We start from the raw sequence: 16,034 nt of genomic DNA, 5'->3' as shown, positions 1-16,034 counted from the left end.
AGGTTGCTGTGAGCTGTAACACTATGACACTCTATTGAGGGGGACATAGTGAGATTCTGTCTCAAAAAAAAAAATCCCAAAGCAATGCCACTTCTCTGTGGGGATTGAGTTTCATACAGGAAAAAAAAAAAAAAATCAACCTCGGACCTCACTTGCCTTAAAAGAAGAGACCCTTATTATTCCCCCAAATTGCTGTCACTTGTTTTCTTGCAGGCTACAGAAAATGTAATTTCATTTGAAAAATGGCATCACGTATATATCCTGAACTACCTTTTCACTTACAATTAATACAGTTTAATTTTGTAGGTTTTACTCTAATTTTCTTGTTCAGCCAACATTTAAAGTGCACAATATAAGGCTCGACTTTCAGTTTCATATAAGGAGATTAGATCCCAATGACTTTCCTCCAATCTATGAAAAAGGAAAAGTAGCCAAAAGTAGTGAGTTTTCATTTACGAAGAAATTAATATTAACAAGGATTAGATGTATTTGTTTTGAGAATAACACAGACATTTTTAGATTTTAAGAAATTTGCCTTCTGATTAAACATTTAGCATATCTTTTAAACAGCCAAGTACCTTTTCATTGGGTACCTTTTATCACTAAACCCAGTTTTTAGCTTTCTTTCTTTCTGTTTGTCTTAAGTGGAGGTGATAGAGTGGAAAAAGAGGTCCTGACACACCAGAGAATTCTGATCTTCCAGTAATCTCTACCCTGCTCAAAAAGCCTCTGGCATGTTCTTCAAAATTAGCATATAAAAAGACAAGTAAATTATCAGAGAAAAATCAGGGTTAAAGGTGAAAGTGGAAAGAAGGTGAGAAAAACTAAGAAAGCAGAAGTATTAGGGACAATAATAAAAAGAGGGTCAGAGCCTTTAAAAAACAAGATATAGTAAATACAGCTACTTCCCATAAAAAAACATATTCTTAAAAGGTTTGCCTATGTGCAAAAGCTACAATGTATACAACCTACCAATCCACACGGGGAGAGCAGGGAGACAGTGCAAGTGGTCTACAATGAAAATGTCACCTGTGGTTCTCACTTACCCAACACCAGCACTTCCACGAAGTCCTCGTTTTTGCCCTCCAGGTCATCAGGGGTGGTGATAATACAGTAATAGAGTCCACTGTCTCCCCACATGAGTTTTCCAATTTGAAGATCTGCATCTGTTACACAAAAATAAGGACGAGTCCTAAACCTGTCCTCTGAAAGAAAAACATTGAGCAATAGGGGTTTGGGAGGAGAGAACCCTTCCGGGATGTCTGCAGTGTTCTATTTGTTTCCCTGGATAGTGATGGAAAGATACGTGCTTTATTTAAAATAAACAAAGGAGAGAGAATGCAGGCCAGAAACCAACCATCTAATGCTAGTCAGGAGCCTGCAGAGGCTCTGAGTGCTAAATAAATTCCAAAATTATTCTAGACTCCTGGAAACAAATTGACTTTACAGAAGTTCTTCAAAATTCAGATAATCAAATAGGTCATATCAGACTGTCGGGACCTTTTGTTGTCCAGAGGTTTAGGGGAACAGGAGAAAGGATGGGATTGACTGATGCAAAGGTACCTTGGCTCAGACGAGGGCATATGTCCCTTCTATAAGCACAAGTCCCAGCAGAGGAACTTTTTAGGAAAGTCCACTTTCTACATTTGAGAAAGGGCCCCTAAAGGCTGATGTCAAGGTGTAGGAAGTTTGTCTGAAGTTCTTTCCCTAGAACTCATTTCAATTCACATCTGAAAACAAGCATCAGAGACTTGCTGTTGGGCTCTAGAAAGAAGACTATTTCCAAAGCTCATCTGTTTCTTCTCTAGATACTACACTGCCCACTCTTCCTCCTTTCACCATCCCATTAAAGCAATCTGCTAGGTTTCTTAATGTTTCCATGTCTAATAAATCAAAGTTTTGAGGGTTTGAAAGGGTGAGAGGTGGACATCCCTTTACAGATAAAGGGAAGGGAAGAATGCAACCCATTTCTTAGAGTCAAAACGGGCATTATTACCATGAACAATTGTGATCTCTCTGCCCCTGTAGAAATCTCCCAGGGTGACAGTCGAGCCCTGTTTTGAAGCTACCACTCGGACAGTCCTCCTGCTGTCTAAACAATCCAAGTATGGGTCCCACTCCAGGTTTCTCTTGCTGAGAGACTGGGCCCGAAGGGAGGACATGCCCAGGGATTCCCCCATGCGATCCTGGCAGTAGGACTTGAACTTCCATTGCACAACTGCAGGCTGATGGGATGATGTAGAAAAATGGCAGCGAAGCACAGTGGGCTGGAAGAGCATGGCCACCTTCTTCTTGTCGGGCACTGTGACCTGAAGGCCTTTAGCCATGGCTGCAAAACAGAATGAACATGTCCAAACAATGTGTACATCTTGGACCTTACCTTCCACCACACGGTCATGTCTTCCCCCTCACTTCCCTAACCTGTGTCCTCCCCACCCCATTTTCACTATTACAATTAGTGGTTTCCATATCTATCCAGTTGCCTGTGTAGAAACACTCCCTCACTCCCTTTATCCAGTTAGTCACTAAGTCCTGTCAACTTGATCTTTTAACATCTTTAATATTTCTTCCCTTCTTTTTTACACTGCTACCATTGCTTTTGTTTAGGCCCTTTTCATTTCTTGCTTATACTATTATAATAATCTCTTGTCTGGTCTCCCTGTCTTCCGTCTGTCCTCATCTAGGACATTATCCTTGCTATAGTTCAGGTGATCTTTCTGAATCTATTATGGCTCTCTTTCTTACAACCCTTCACTGATCCTCCCTGGCCTTCAGGATAAAACCCCAAGTCCTTGGCAAAGCATCCAATGTACTTCATCATTTAGCTCCTCCTACCCCCACAGCCTCACCTCTCACCTCTTGAAGCCTCTATTCGCGCACCGAGCTCCAAGAATATCAAAGAACTAACAGTTTCCCAAATGGAACATGAGGTTTTGCATGCCTAAGTCTTTGTACATGATGTTCCCTATTTCTGAAATGCTTTCTCCTCATATGTCTCCTTGGGAAAACTCTTTCACATCTTTGAAAACCCAGTTCAAGGTCTTCCTGCAAAGCCTACTCTGACCCATCAGTAAGTTTGTCATGTCCCCCTTTGCACCATGAGTGTACCCAGCATTCTCTTCTAGACATTTACTATAACAATTCTGAAAGATTTATTTTCATGTCTGTCACCCCTGTCAGATTTCTCAGGTAAGGATTCTTATCGTGCTGCCCTGGCCTGGGGAGCCTATCAGTACTCAACAAATATTTGATAAATAATGACTATGAAACCAGGACGTGTGACTTCAGGAGGAAGTGACTTCCCTTCCAGTTGGTGATCCAGCAAAGGGGACAGAGATGAAGGGGGAAAAGAAGTCTTTGAAAGAAACAGAGGATTGCAGATCAAAAGCAGGAGACTAAGTTCAAAAGCTTTGAAGGGTAATCAAAAGAAGAAAAGCAGATGAGAAGTTTAAGTGGTAAAATGATCCAACCTGAGGCTTGGTGACCAAGAAAGAGAGGGAAATTTCAGTGAATAAGAAACCAGTGTAGTGTTTGAGAGGCAAAGGATTTATACGAACTTAATGGTAAGATGTAGAAATTCCAAGCAAAGAGAACATAATGTCCTCAGTTGAACAAAAGAATCAAAAGTTAACTAGCTTGATTATAGAGGTAGAAATAAATGAAATTATGATGGTAGGCAGAAAAAAGCAATATGAAGACATGATAACGAGGTTCTGAACTGAATCCAGGTAGTTTAGGGAAAGTAGTTTCAACCTAGAACCACAGCTTGGACTTCAGACATGTAAAAAAGACTACTTTGGGGCAGGGGGCGTCCTGTCCTTTATTAGTGCTAGTGTTCACTATGACATCCTATAAAGTAAACCCATTCTCAACAGTTCACACACGCACTTTTTAAGAATATACCTTTTTGCTAAAAGCATCCTTGACAAGGGAAAGATACCACATTTGTACCCACATCTTCTGATATACAGAACAGTGCTTCTCCTTAGTGAAGATACAATGAAAAACTAGGTCCAATTCATATTAGAAGAAAAAGGTTTTTGCATTCTGTGGCATTTAGAAGTGAATTCAGCAGGGCATTTGAGATTTATCAAATCTTAAAGTGTTTTGGAGATACAGTGTGCTTAATAACTACCCATGAAATAAATTTAAAAGGCTGAACAAATGAATGACTATTAATATATGAATTGTTAGGACTTTGCAGAGGAAGCTGGCTAAATGAGATATAGATAGCATGATGTAGTAAATAGTGTAGGCATCAAATAGGCAGGGCTTTGAATCTTGTCTCATAGTAGTAAGGCTTTAATGAAGTTTCTTAAGAAACCAGAGAGGGTGGTGCCTGTGGCTCAAGGAGTGGGGGATAGGCCCCATATACCGGGGGTGGCAGGTTCAAGCCTGGCCCTGGCCAAAACTGCCAAAAAAAAAAAAAAAACCAGAGACTCATTTTCCTCACCTATAAAAGGAGCATTATAAAGCTTATTCCTGGTGTCATAAACAAATATTTTCTCAGTGGGAATCTTCAGAGAGTAGACTCACTAGAAGAGCATCATGAGAGGTAAAGGGTAGATCTCAGATACACCCCTCCCTCACCTTTCCAACCTTTCCCCTCACCTCTCATTCTGAATTTCAATGATCATCCGCCATCATCATGTTTGATTATATACAGATTAGCCATCACTGGGCAAAAAATTCCATCTGGAAGTGCACTGAAAAACCCCAATTCCCAAGAGTCCTTTCGCCACCCTCAAATGTTGATGGGACAAATTCCATTCTTCCTGACTCACACAGCTAGATTAAGAAAATAAGTTTGTTTACAAATTCTCCTTAAATTCTATTGGGTTAACTTTTTGACCCCGTAATTCTTCTTCAAATCTTTATTCATACTCCAATTTTTCAGATAACGAAAATGGGATAGAGAAGTGAATTGACTTGAGTTAGCGGTGGTTAAGGTTGGACAACCAATCACAGGCATCGTATGCTGTGTCCTTGACTATAACCACCTTTCTGGTCTGCTACCGATTCAGGCTCTACTTGCCAAATTCTAATTCCTACCTTTTCTAGTATAAATAAAACCAGAAAAGGAGAAAGGTACTACACAAAAGTGTTAAGAGTTATTTATTTATTTATTTATGTAGAGAGTTAAATTTAGGGTTTTGTTCATTAAAGAGCATGAGAGTTGAAGGCATGGATTTGGAGTCAGTCCTAAATTAGAGTGCAGGCTTTCCCACCTCATGTGACCTGGAAATAATGAACTCAACTCTTACCAATTTCGATTTCCTCACCAGAAAAACAGCATAACAGTAGCTACCTTACGTATTTGTTTGAGGGGTAAATGAGATTTTTAGGAGCACTTAGGACACTGATTTTTCAACCGATGTGCTGTGGCACACTGGTGTGCCATGAGAGGATATTAGGTGTGTCACAAAAATTTTTAAAGACCATTGATTAAATTATTTTCAAAAGAAGTTCAAAACACAGTAAGTACATTTTTTTACTCTTTTTTTTTCCCGGATCAACATAATTTAAGTGTGCTCTGGAAGTTTAACTATAAGTTCAAGTGTGCTGTGAGATTAAAAAAAAAAAAAAAGGTTGAAAAACACTGACTTAGGATAATATCTGGTATACAGTAAACATTCAATAAATGTAGTTGCTGCTGTTGTTGATGTAGTTGTCAAGAACAGTCTGCGGACTTTTGTGAAGCTAGGACAAAGCTAGAGCTATGCAAGCACTGATATCAAGATGTGAGATGCTAAGTGCATACGGACAAGAGTGCTAGAGTATGTCAGCAGGAGCTCAACAATGACAGTGCCCGGGGTGCTCATCACTGCCCATCACTCATTCACCCCCAGAAGTCAGAAATGGACAGCAGCCCTGCGTGTTTGTGTGCAGACATGCACAGGTCACATGTACTTGTACAGGTACAACGGGAACCCTGAAACTCTAAGCTAAAGATAAATCTAGATAGCTGGAGACAATAAGGACTAGGAATTCCAAGTTGATGTCAGTTTATGGAATCTTTGGGGATCACAAGAGTGAAGAGGTAGAGATAAAGGTAAAAAATGTTAATCTTTGCTTCACCTTTATTCAAACAGTAAGATGAATGGCTGCCTTGACCAAGCTTATCAAGAGGATAAGATCTAGAATTGCTCTTCCAGCCCTAACCCTGGATCCATGGTGAGAACTTCAGTTCCCTATACCCACTGAGCAGCATCTCTTCCTCTCAACCCATGTTTACCTTACACAGTGACTGTGTTTCCACCTTGGTGTCCTCATTTGCAATCTAGTTGTGCCACTGGGACTGAAGCTTTGCTCTGAACTCTAGCTTGCTTGCCTGGGACCCTCATACCAGTCCCTTCTCCTGAGGTCCTGAGAGTTGGGTTTTGTTTTTCTTACCCCTCGAGCATAGTTGATCAAAATCTGAAACCGTGATGCTGCTATTCACCCAGTATCCAAAATATCTCTCGTGGGGTCCCCTATCCATAGATCAGGACCTCAGAGATGGGGTTAAATTAGTGTATTGAGCTGAGATCCTACCTCTTAAGGGGGCTTTGTTTTGCTTTTTTGTTTTTCTATTTCACCACTTGACAGATACTAAGTACTTCTTATGCTGGAGTCTACACACCCTAATAAGAATATATAATTTGGAATGCCAGATAAATAAATTAATATCTTTCAGATTCTTTGTAGTGTTGAGTTGTGCATTTAATCTAAGAAATATTTTTCACTCCATTAGTTCCAACTACTAGTTAAGTCTCAGACCTTCAAATGCCTTAAGCCTCCTTTGCATGTTTAACAAATACTTCAAATTAAACATGTCTAAATCTCATTCATAATCTCCTCTTCCCACCCCAACTCTTGCTTATAAACTCATCCTTTCTCTATCCCTAGGTCTTTTTCCTATCCACCCATCCTTAATAAATTCCTTCCGGGTCCTGATCACATTCAGTTGGTCAGACAGTCTAAATATCTTTCAAATTTGATCCTTCTGTATTCCCACCATCACTCCCTTCAATCAGATTTCTGTCCCTGCTACTAGGCAATAGTTGTACAATGCTTAATTTGTTTCTGAGATTATGCTAAGTGCTTTTCATCTTAATGAATTCTTCCAAAAATCCTATAAAGTAGGTATTATTATTATTATACCTATATTGTAGAGAAAGAAATGGATGCTTGGAGAATGTATGTACCCTGCCTAGCATCTCAGGGTTAGCATTTGACAGTCACGTTTGAACCCAGGTTAACTAGCGACACAGCTCTTACCCATCCATCACTTTCACAGGTGCCCATTAACTCCTGGGTTTGACAATAGCCTCTTAATTGGTCTTCCTACTCCCAGTCCAATCCACTCTCCACATTTTTCTAGAGGAGTGGTTTTCAACCTTCCTAATGCCACGGCCCTTTAATACAGTTCCTATGGGTCGTGACCCACAGGTTGAGAACCACTATTCTAGAGTATTCTTTATAAATCATCTATCCAATGATGCCAGTTTCCTTGTTAAGGCCTCCATTGATTCTCCATTCCTTCCATGACTTTATGTAGCATATAAGGTCTTATCTGCCACTTTGAGCCCAAGTATGCTCCAAGCCATAATGCAATTATCTTCCATCTTTTGACTATCAGTATGTTGTTCCCTTCACCTGAGGAAATATTAGGGCATGCAACTGAAGGAGTTCCTGGGAGCCAGAGCACTGAGAGTGGGTCTTGCAAACATGTGAACAAGCATGTGATGGCACAATGGAACGCAGGGACTCTAGAGGTTCTGGTAACACCATATGGAACTTGAGTTTCAAACTCAGAAAGAAATTTACAGCAGTGCCAAAAGAATCTATGCTTCAGCCTATAAACTAAAACAGGTATTCCATAAAACCAGACAGATGCACTTCAGGGGAAAGCAAAAAACAAGAAGTGAAGCAAGGCAAACAATTATACTGCATAGAGCACCCCATAAAAATTAAAACTTCTTTAAAAAGAAATTAGAGGAGGGTTAGCGTCTGTGGCTCAAAGGGGTAGGGCGCTGGTCCCATATGCCAGAGGTGGTGGGTTCAAACCCAGCCCTGGCCAAAAAAACCACACAAAAAAAGAAAAGAAATTAGAGGATCCCTGACTGAAAGAAGCACCAAATGGCATACTGAAGATCATAGGTGGTCATCCACATTTGCAGAGGACAGAGTCATCATTCCTAAACTACCAGACTTTTCTTTGAATATTTGGGTGCCCTGGCCCCCAAGAAAACTGTCCTTGACTAATTTTAATTCAATCAAAAACATATTTTAAAACACTGTGCTAACCTCTAGCAAGAAAGATTTAAAAGACCAGTACATGGGCGGAGCCTGTGGCTCAGTGAGTAGGGGTTCAAACCCAGCCCTGGCCAAACTGCAACAACAAAAAAAATAGCCGGGCGTTGTCCCAGCTGCTCAGGAGGCTGAGGCAAGAGAATCGCGTAAGCCCAAGAGTTAGAGGTTGCTGTGAGCCGTGTGACGCCACGGCACTCTACCCGAGGGCGGTACAGTGAGACTCTGTCTCTACAAAAAAAATAAATAAATAAAAAAAATAAATAAAAGACCAGTCCATGAACTTGAGAAATTTATTATAAAATTGGCTTCCAACTATAAGGTCCCTGAGGGCCAGGATAGGATTTTGTTGACTTTGTATCCCCAGTATACAACAAAGCCACAGAATACAGTTGAAGCTCAAAAAATGTGGAATGACTCAATGAATGGATGAATGAATGGGCCTGAGGGATATTTCTTAGCAGGTGGTAGCCAGTGCAGGGGATAGATTCTGGCAAATAACTAGGAAAGTTGCCTATTGATGGAGGGATGAGTTACAGCTCAGAACAGCAGCCCTCAAGTCAGCTAATCACCAGGAGCAGGCCCCTAGACACCAGACTAGGGCAGATCAGCTCCAGGTATAGACAAATGCTTCCCCACATGGGGCAAAATAAAGTCCTGCCCCAGTTCTCATGTAAAGAAAAGGATTCTATATATGATGCACTATGTTCCTGCAAGAATAACAAAAGCAAACTCTAAGGCAATGATGTTCTTATTTATAGCACTTTGATTTTTTTCAAAGCAAGTTCCTTTCCCCCTCTAGTTGTAAGCTATTTCTGCCAGCATCTTTGAGAGGCAGATCTAGAAGCACAACCCACTTTAGAGAAACAAAGATTGCTGCTAAAGGTCATGGAAAATTGTCATCATTAGAGACAAGCACCCCTAGAAATACTGTATAAAGCTCACCATTCCCTTAACTCTCTTAAGTCTCCTAAGCGGAACTGCCCATTCCCCAGCATGCCGTGACATTAGACTCTTAAGATTTTTCTGCTCTCAGTGTAACAACACAGGTTGAATATCCCTCATCTGAAATGCTTGGGACCAGAAGTGTTTCAGAGCTCAGATATTTCAGGTTTTGGAATATTTGCATATACATAATAAGATATGTTGGGGATAGGAGCCAAGTCTAAATAAAAAATTCATTTAAGTTTTATATATAAATCTCATTCACATAGCCTGAAAGTAACTTTATACACTTCTTAATAAATTTTTGCATGAAACTAAGTCTGTAGACATTGAACCATCAGAAAGCAAAGGTGTCAGGCATGGAAGTTTTCACTTGTGGACTTATGTCTATGCTCAAAAGTTTTGGATTTTGGAACATTTTGGATTTTGAATTTTCAGATTAGGCGTACTCAACCTGTACAAATCTTCTTTTGTCTGCCTTCAAGTTAAGTCTTCTTTAAGAAATTCATCTTTTGTTTTATAATTTTTAACATATTGTTCCAATGTCCTAAGGCATTTCTTAGGAACAACTAATAGGCATATTTTCTATGGGTAGGAGATGATTAAGGGTGTGTCTAAACATCTCCTCTAGGCTTGGTCCAACATCTGAGACAAGAAAAGAAAGCAGGTGCTTTAATAATGTTGTCAAGGAGGGAGCAACACTTTCTGGGAAATGTTGACCTACAGGCTAAAAGTTTAAAGACAAAGAAAATGCATATGGATGCATCGGAACCATTCATTTTCTCAATAAACTTGGTTAAAAAAATAAAAAAACACTTTACCAAGAATGAAAGACACTGCCTTGGTATCTGCCTATTTTCTGAGACTTATTCTCCAGCTTTCCTGTTTATCCTGTGAGTTAATCAACTGCTTTCTAATAAATTCTTTTCTGCTTAAATTGGCCAGAATTAGTTTCTCTTGTTTGCTAAAAAGGTACCTGATTGCTTGGTTCACTTTAGGGTTAGAGTGACCAGAGATGTACCATTTTGAGATTATTTATTTAGGGAATGGAAAGCAGGCACAGAGCCATTTATTTCTTTTTTATAGGGTTATGGAACATTTTGAGAATTTTAAAAAACATGATAGCATTTTTACATGTTTCCCCTCAAGAGTCCCCCAAAGCAGCAATATATCCCCCTTCCCCATAGAGTTATAGTCAATGACAGTGCTGCCTTTGCCCAGGTTGGCTTTCATCATGGCCTAGTTATTATTCACTGCTGATAACGCTGATGCTTGTGCAAACAAAGCTTGCCATTCATTAAGCATATTTTCTATGTGTCCAACTTTGCCATGCTTTCTCATTCTTTGCCACCACTGTGTAGATAAAAGTCAGAAGCATATTTTCTGTCTGATGTGCCTCAGATCTGAAATGAGCTCATGGGTGATGTCCAGCTGGCTTACATGCTGTTCCAGTGGGATCAAAGTGGTGCTAAAAGAGGTCAGCCTTTACTCTGCAATGCAGAGGTACTTTGGAAACTGTCTTGGTCCATTCAGGTGGGTCAGATTTCTGGGAAGGACCAACCATTTGGACAGAAAAAAAAAAAAATCCCTAAGAAAGCTCCTATCAAACCAACTTCTTATCTGTATTACTAGTTTAAGATCTCTTTCCTGAGCTCTAGACTCATACACCTCAAACTTTGAGGAAAACACCTCAAACTCTTCCCTCTGTAGAGGGAGACTCTAACCATTTCCTTCTCCCTTTTAGTAATAGAATACAGTCTGCTGAGCCAGCCATACTACATGTCCTAACCTCTCTTGCAACTAAGTGTGGACATGTGACTAGGTTCAGGACAAAGGTATGAGAGGAAAAGTGATGTTTGCAACTTCCAGGTCACCTCTCTAAAAACAAGCTGCTTGCCCTAGAACTCTGCTTTCCTCAGTACTCCTGCTGGACGAGAAATGGCTATGGCTGGAACATTAGAAACAGTTAGACTCACCCCCATAGATCTGGACTATTAAGGGAGAAAGAAACAATTTTGTGTCACAATATTTTATAGTCTCCTAGTTATAGCAGCTTAGGCTATATTTTAATACACTGGAAGGAAAGAAGGGCAGGAAGGAGGAAGCAAGCTTCACCTCCCTCCCTTAACACGTTCACACCTATCAAGGCATCCACAGCAATCCCAAGCCAGAAACCTGGAGGCACTTTGACACTCCTTCCCGCGCAATCTCCACATCCAACCAAGCCAGTCCACTTCTTCCATCTCTGGCCACTCTGTCCACATCTCTTATTCCTACTGTTCCATGTGAGCTCACAATCTCATCATGTCTTGCCTTGCTTTCTGCAAATGTCTCCTAGTTAACTTTGCTATGAGTCTTGCCCATGTCTAAGCCACTCTCTATATTGAGGCCCAAATGATATTTTTAAAATGCACATCTGATTCCCTTGCTCTGACTCTTACAAGATTCCCTCTAGTCTCCAGAAGCATTAAGGCTCCTTTCAGGTGAGGATTCCCTTCCATTCCTCCTATATATAGGACTAAATTTTCCAACTGTACTGAAGTATTTGTAGTTTTCAGAAAACATCATTTCCCCCCTTGATTCTTGTTGTTTGCACATGATGTTCCCTCTGCAAATTTCCCTTCCTTCATTCCACGCTTCTACTAACTCCTACTCATACTTCAGGACTTTGTTCAACTATCACTGCCTCTAGAAGCTTCTTCCTGCTCTTACTGCAGTCACAGTATCAGAGGGAATCACATTGCCTAAGAATGTCCTGTTTAATCATCTGTTTCCTCCATTAGTAACAAGCTTCCTTCTGCAGGTTTCTAAAGACTCTGCTACATAGTAGGTACTCTTACATTCATTGAATAATCTACTCAGTTGATAGACTGTGCTATTTATTCGTTATTGTTTATTACCTCCCCAACCCTTGCATTGGTTCCCTGTAGCCAGGGAATACTCACCACTCCACAGACTATAGGCTTGGCCACATTTGGTCAGTGGAATGTGAACAGATGTACCATAAGCCATGTCCAAGCAAAATATTTAAAGGTACTTGGGTGGCTTGGCTCTGTGCCTACCCCCTTTGAGCATTTTCCCTCCAGGGTGAGAACAACATGTCCAGGTAGTGGCTACTTCTTCATTCTGAGTCTCAAAGTAAGAAGACATTGGGAACTGAGCCAAATCCCCCAAACCTAGCCAATCGACAGCTACCTACCTGCAACTTACTGCAGCTCTCATGTAACATGAGAGCAAAAGTTAAATACATGTTGTTCCAGGAGATTGAGATTTTAGGGTTGCATTTTGCTGCATCAAAATGCTGATTAATAGTCCCAGTTTGGGTTCATAATAATTATCAAAGGTCTACCACAGGCCAAATGTTGTGCTAGGAGTTTTATTTAATTTTATTTCAATGATTACAACAACCATATAAGGTAGGTTAGCTTTCTATTTTAAAGCCAAAGAAAATAAGGTAAAATATTAAGCTAGCATTCAAATCCAGGTCAGTTTGAGCCTAAACCCCCCAACCCCCACCACCACCCCATTGCCTCCGAGTCTACCTTTTGATGAGCTAAGGGCATGGACAGAGTGATGAAACAGGATCTCAGCTGCACATGCAGGTCCTACTCCTAATTCAGAGCACCACTTCCTGCAGGGCTCCAGATGCGGAAAGAGAACACAGGAAGCAGCATGTTCTTCTGAGTTCTTCCTTGTTTCTTGGCCCATAAAGAACTCTAGTCATCCAAAATGCCTTTTCTTTTCATTTTCACAGAGCCAAAAACTATGTTGAACACCAAGACTTTAAGCATGCATATGCCATAGCTACATCCTGTGTGGCTCCTGGGAGCACAGCACCCGCCCCAGTCCCAGATGGGCTCCGATGTGACAGCAGTGTCTGCTCTGTCACTGGGACACATCCTCTGTTCTCACATGCCTTGCTGGAGCACTCCTCATTCACTCTTTTCCCATATGTCTTGGGATTTCATTAGGAAAAATTGTCATTCTTTCTCACTTTCCCTGCATTATTTCCCTGAGTTCAATGAACTCTAATCCTCAATGTCCAACTCCCATAATAGACACCAGGTATGTTTACCTAAATCAGCTCCAGTCTGACCCACCTTACCAGAAAAGAATGTTTCCCCTGGATTCAGGCACTTGAAATAACCAAATCATAATAAGGCAGTGATACTATTTTGTATTCTTTTAATGAAGCAGAGATCACAGATTTGGACAAGTCATGCATTTCATCTTAGCTTTGGTCCTCTTTAGTCTAGATGGGTAGTTCCAGGCTTACTTAGGTAGAAGGGTCAGATGGAATAATGTATGTGAAAGTCATTTAACACATATAGAAAAGTATTATAAATAAGCAACAACACCAGCCACCACATCGTGCTTTTATTTATATTCCTGACTGGGAAAAGGGAGGCAGGCATGAGTTAAAATAGTGTGAAGGAGTGAAGAGGTGAGTGGGTCCTGGAACAAAAATTTAAGACTGGAAGGGACATTCTAGGCCCATGTTGGCTGGAATAGGATTTATCCTATCTGGTCCAAAGTACTTGCCTCACTTTACCAGTCCTCAATATAACTGCATTTAACAATATTTAATTGTTCAGAGGGGACTCTTGTCTATCAAGCACTGAATTCAACTCCATTTGTTATTCTGGAAATTCTAACAAGAGCTCTTCCTTTCCAACTGGTGTTTTTCATTTCAATCATTAAGAGTGGGAAAGGCTAAAAAAACAAACACACCTAGGTCTCCCTGATGGCTCTTCCGGAATAAATTATAGAAGGAAGAATGGGCCTGTCACTCTTCAGCTTTGATTTTCAACTAGTCAAAATTAAATGGAGAAAAGTTTAGAACCCTAAAATCTTAGAGCTGAAAGTAACCTTAAAAATCACCTTGTTTATGGGCGGCACCTGTGGCTCAGTGAGCAGGGCGCCGGCCCCATATACCCAGGGTGGCGGGTTCAAACCTGGCCCCGGCCAAACTGCAACCAAAAAATAGCCGGGCGTTGTGGCGGGCACCTGTAGTCCCAGCTACTCGGGAGGCTGAGGCAGGAGAATCGCCTAGGCCCAGGAGTTGGAGGTTGCTGTGAGCTGTGTGCCACGGCACTCTACCAAGGGCGATAAAGTGAAACTCTGTCTCAACAACAACAAAAAAAAATCACCTTGTTTAACAGGTTGTAAGACCAAGATCCAAACCTGCCCATGGCAACTCAGTTACTTATGAAGGAGCTGAAACTAGCTAAACCCTCAACTCCCAGGTCAGGGTTCTTTCCACTAACCTTGTTCTGGTATTGATAGTACTTGCACTAAGGTCAGTAGCTAGTACTCGCACAGCATTTGCATTAAGCCTACAAGTACTAATACTCAAGTCTATATAAACTAGCCATTCATCAGACTCATATATCTAAAAGTAAAGAGTTGGGAGGATACTGAAACAACCTCCCATTCCTAGTCTGGAGAGAAGCATCCAGGCTGGGGGTGGTGCAGAGTGGGAAGAGCTGTGATAAAGAGTTGAGAGAAGATACTCTGGTATGAACAAGGTCACGTCTATGGAGGAAAGTAGAACAGAGGAGGGAGAGAAATTTGAAGGTATACAGGATAGGAAAGGAGATAATGTAAGTTGAGGTGTCAAACAGTCTCTAAAAGTGACTCTTCCTTGTCCAAGGCTAATAATACTTTAACTATCCTCACATGGTCCCTAGTTGTATACCTCAACATAAACCAGACCAAGAAACAACCATTCTCTGCTGCCTTCCTTTCCACTGTAGGCTGGGTTAGGAACTCCTTTAAAGCACCCCACAGTAAATAAATGAATGAAACCAAAAGGTTACCAAAAGAAATGCTAACAAAGCAAGCAATCTTCATCACAGTGATACCCAAAAGAGTCTGTAGGAAAACACATTGCTTGCTCCAGGAGCGTGTTCCCAGAGTGTAGACGCAGCTCCAGCATTTCTCACTGCCTCTGCTGCCAGAAAAGGATAAAACGCCATCTATATTCAGGAACAAAGACAGAGTGAACCCTCCTTCAAGTCTTATTGCTAGATGGCACCTGTTGCTAAAATAGCAGCTGGTAAGCATTTTGTTTTGTCCAAAACAACAACAATAACAAAAACAATCTATTACAGGAAGCAGCATCACAATGACAGTTAAGAAAGACATCATAGCAAAAAGAAATACAGTATTTTAGCAATGAAAGACAAGGCTGGAGCTGCTAGAGCCTGAGGGGGGGGAAAAACTGAAGTGTTGATTAGAAATTGCTCAGCCTGCATTAAAAAGGAGAAACAAGGGGAGAGGGAGAGTAGGAGAGAAAGAGAGAAAGGAAAAGAGAGATTGAGGGGGAGAAAAAAGGAGGGAGAAAAGGAATGGATATGGTTTTTCCCTGGCTTTCTTTCTCATTTTAATCTATCCTTTTCTGCCTCCCTCCCTTTCTCCCACCCCCTCACAAGGGAAAATTCATTGATTGGGCTGGACTAAAATTTCTCACCTTTCCTCACTTGGTTTCTCGGAGAAGAATGAGTCTGAATCCATATCCTCCTCAGCTCTCTCCTCCCCCCACCTCTCCAGCCGCCATTGTTAGCTCCTCTACTTTGCTGGAGCTGAGATGCAGCTTCTTCCTCAGCACCTTTGACACAGCAGTGATGGGATCCCAGAACAGGGAGGAGGAGGGTTGTGAAGCAGAAGCTGGGAGCCAAGGACGCTGATGAGTGGTCAATAGGATCTCAGCAGTCAGCCTCACTTGTGCAGCAAAGAAGCTCCAGCCATCTCACAGCTGAGATAGCACTGATAACTAACCTGTTGCCTGCTTCCAG

At 41.1% G+C, this 16,034-nt stretch overlaps 1 protein-coding gene across 3 annotated transcripts in view; it reads right to left on the bottom strand.

Annotated features, from left to right (window-relative positions):
* Positions 1-16,034, bottom strand: part of ILDR2 (immunoglobulin like domain containing receptor 2) — a 62,602-nt gene that overhangs the window by 44,258 nt on the left and 2,310 nt on the right. For 2 of the 3 annotated variants that reach the window (XM_053607480.1, XM_053607482.1), the window contains exons 2-3: positions 1,997-2,329; positions 1,047-1,166 (exon numbers count right to left, since the gene is read on the bottom strand). In XM_053607480.1, coding sequence (XP_053463455.1) covers positions 1,047-1,166; positions 1,997-2,329 — 453 coding nt within the window. Of the gene's footprint in view, positions 1-1,046; positions 1,167-1,996; positions 2,330-15,709; positions 15,747-16,034 lie in introns of those variants that run through there. The other variant, XM_053607481.1, reaches the window with a different exon arrangement.

This window comes from Nycticebus coucang, chromosome 10 (genome assembly GCF_027406575.1).
Source record: "Nycticebus coucang isolate mNycCou1 chromosome 10, mNycCou1.pri, whole genome shotgun sequence".
Lineage (NCBI taxonomy): Eukaryota > Metazoa > Chordata > Mammalia > Primates > Lorisidae > Nycticebus > Nycticebus coucang.
This window is presented reverse-complemented; position numbering and strand designations above follow the sequence as displayed.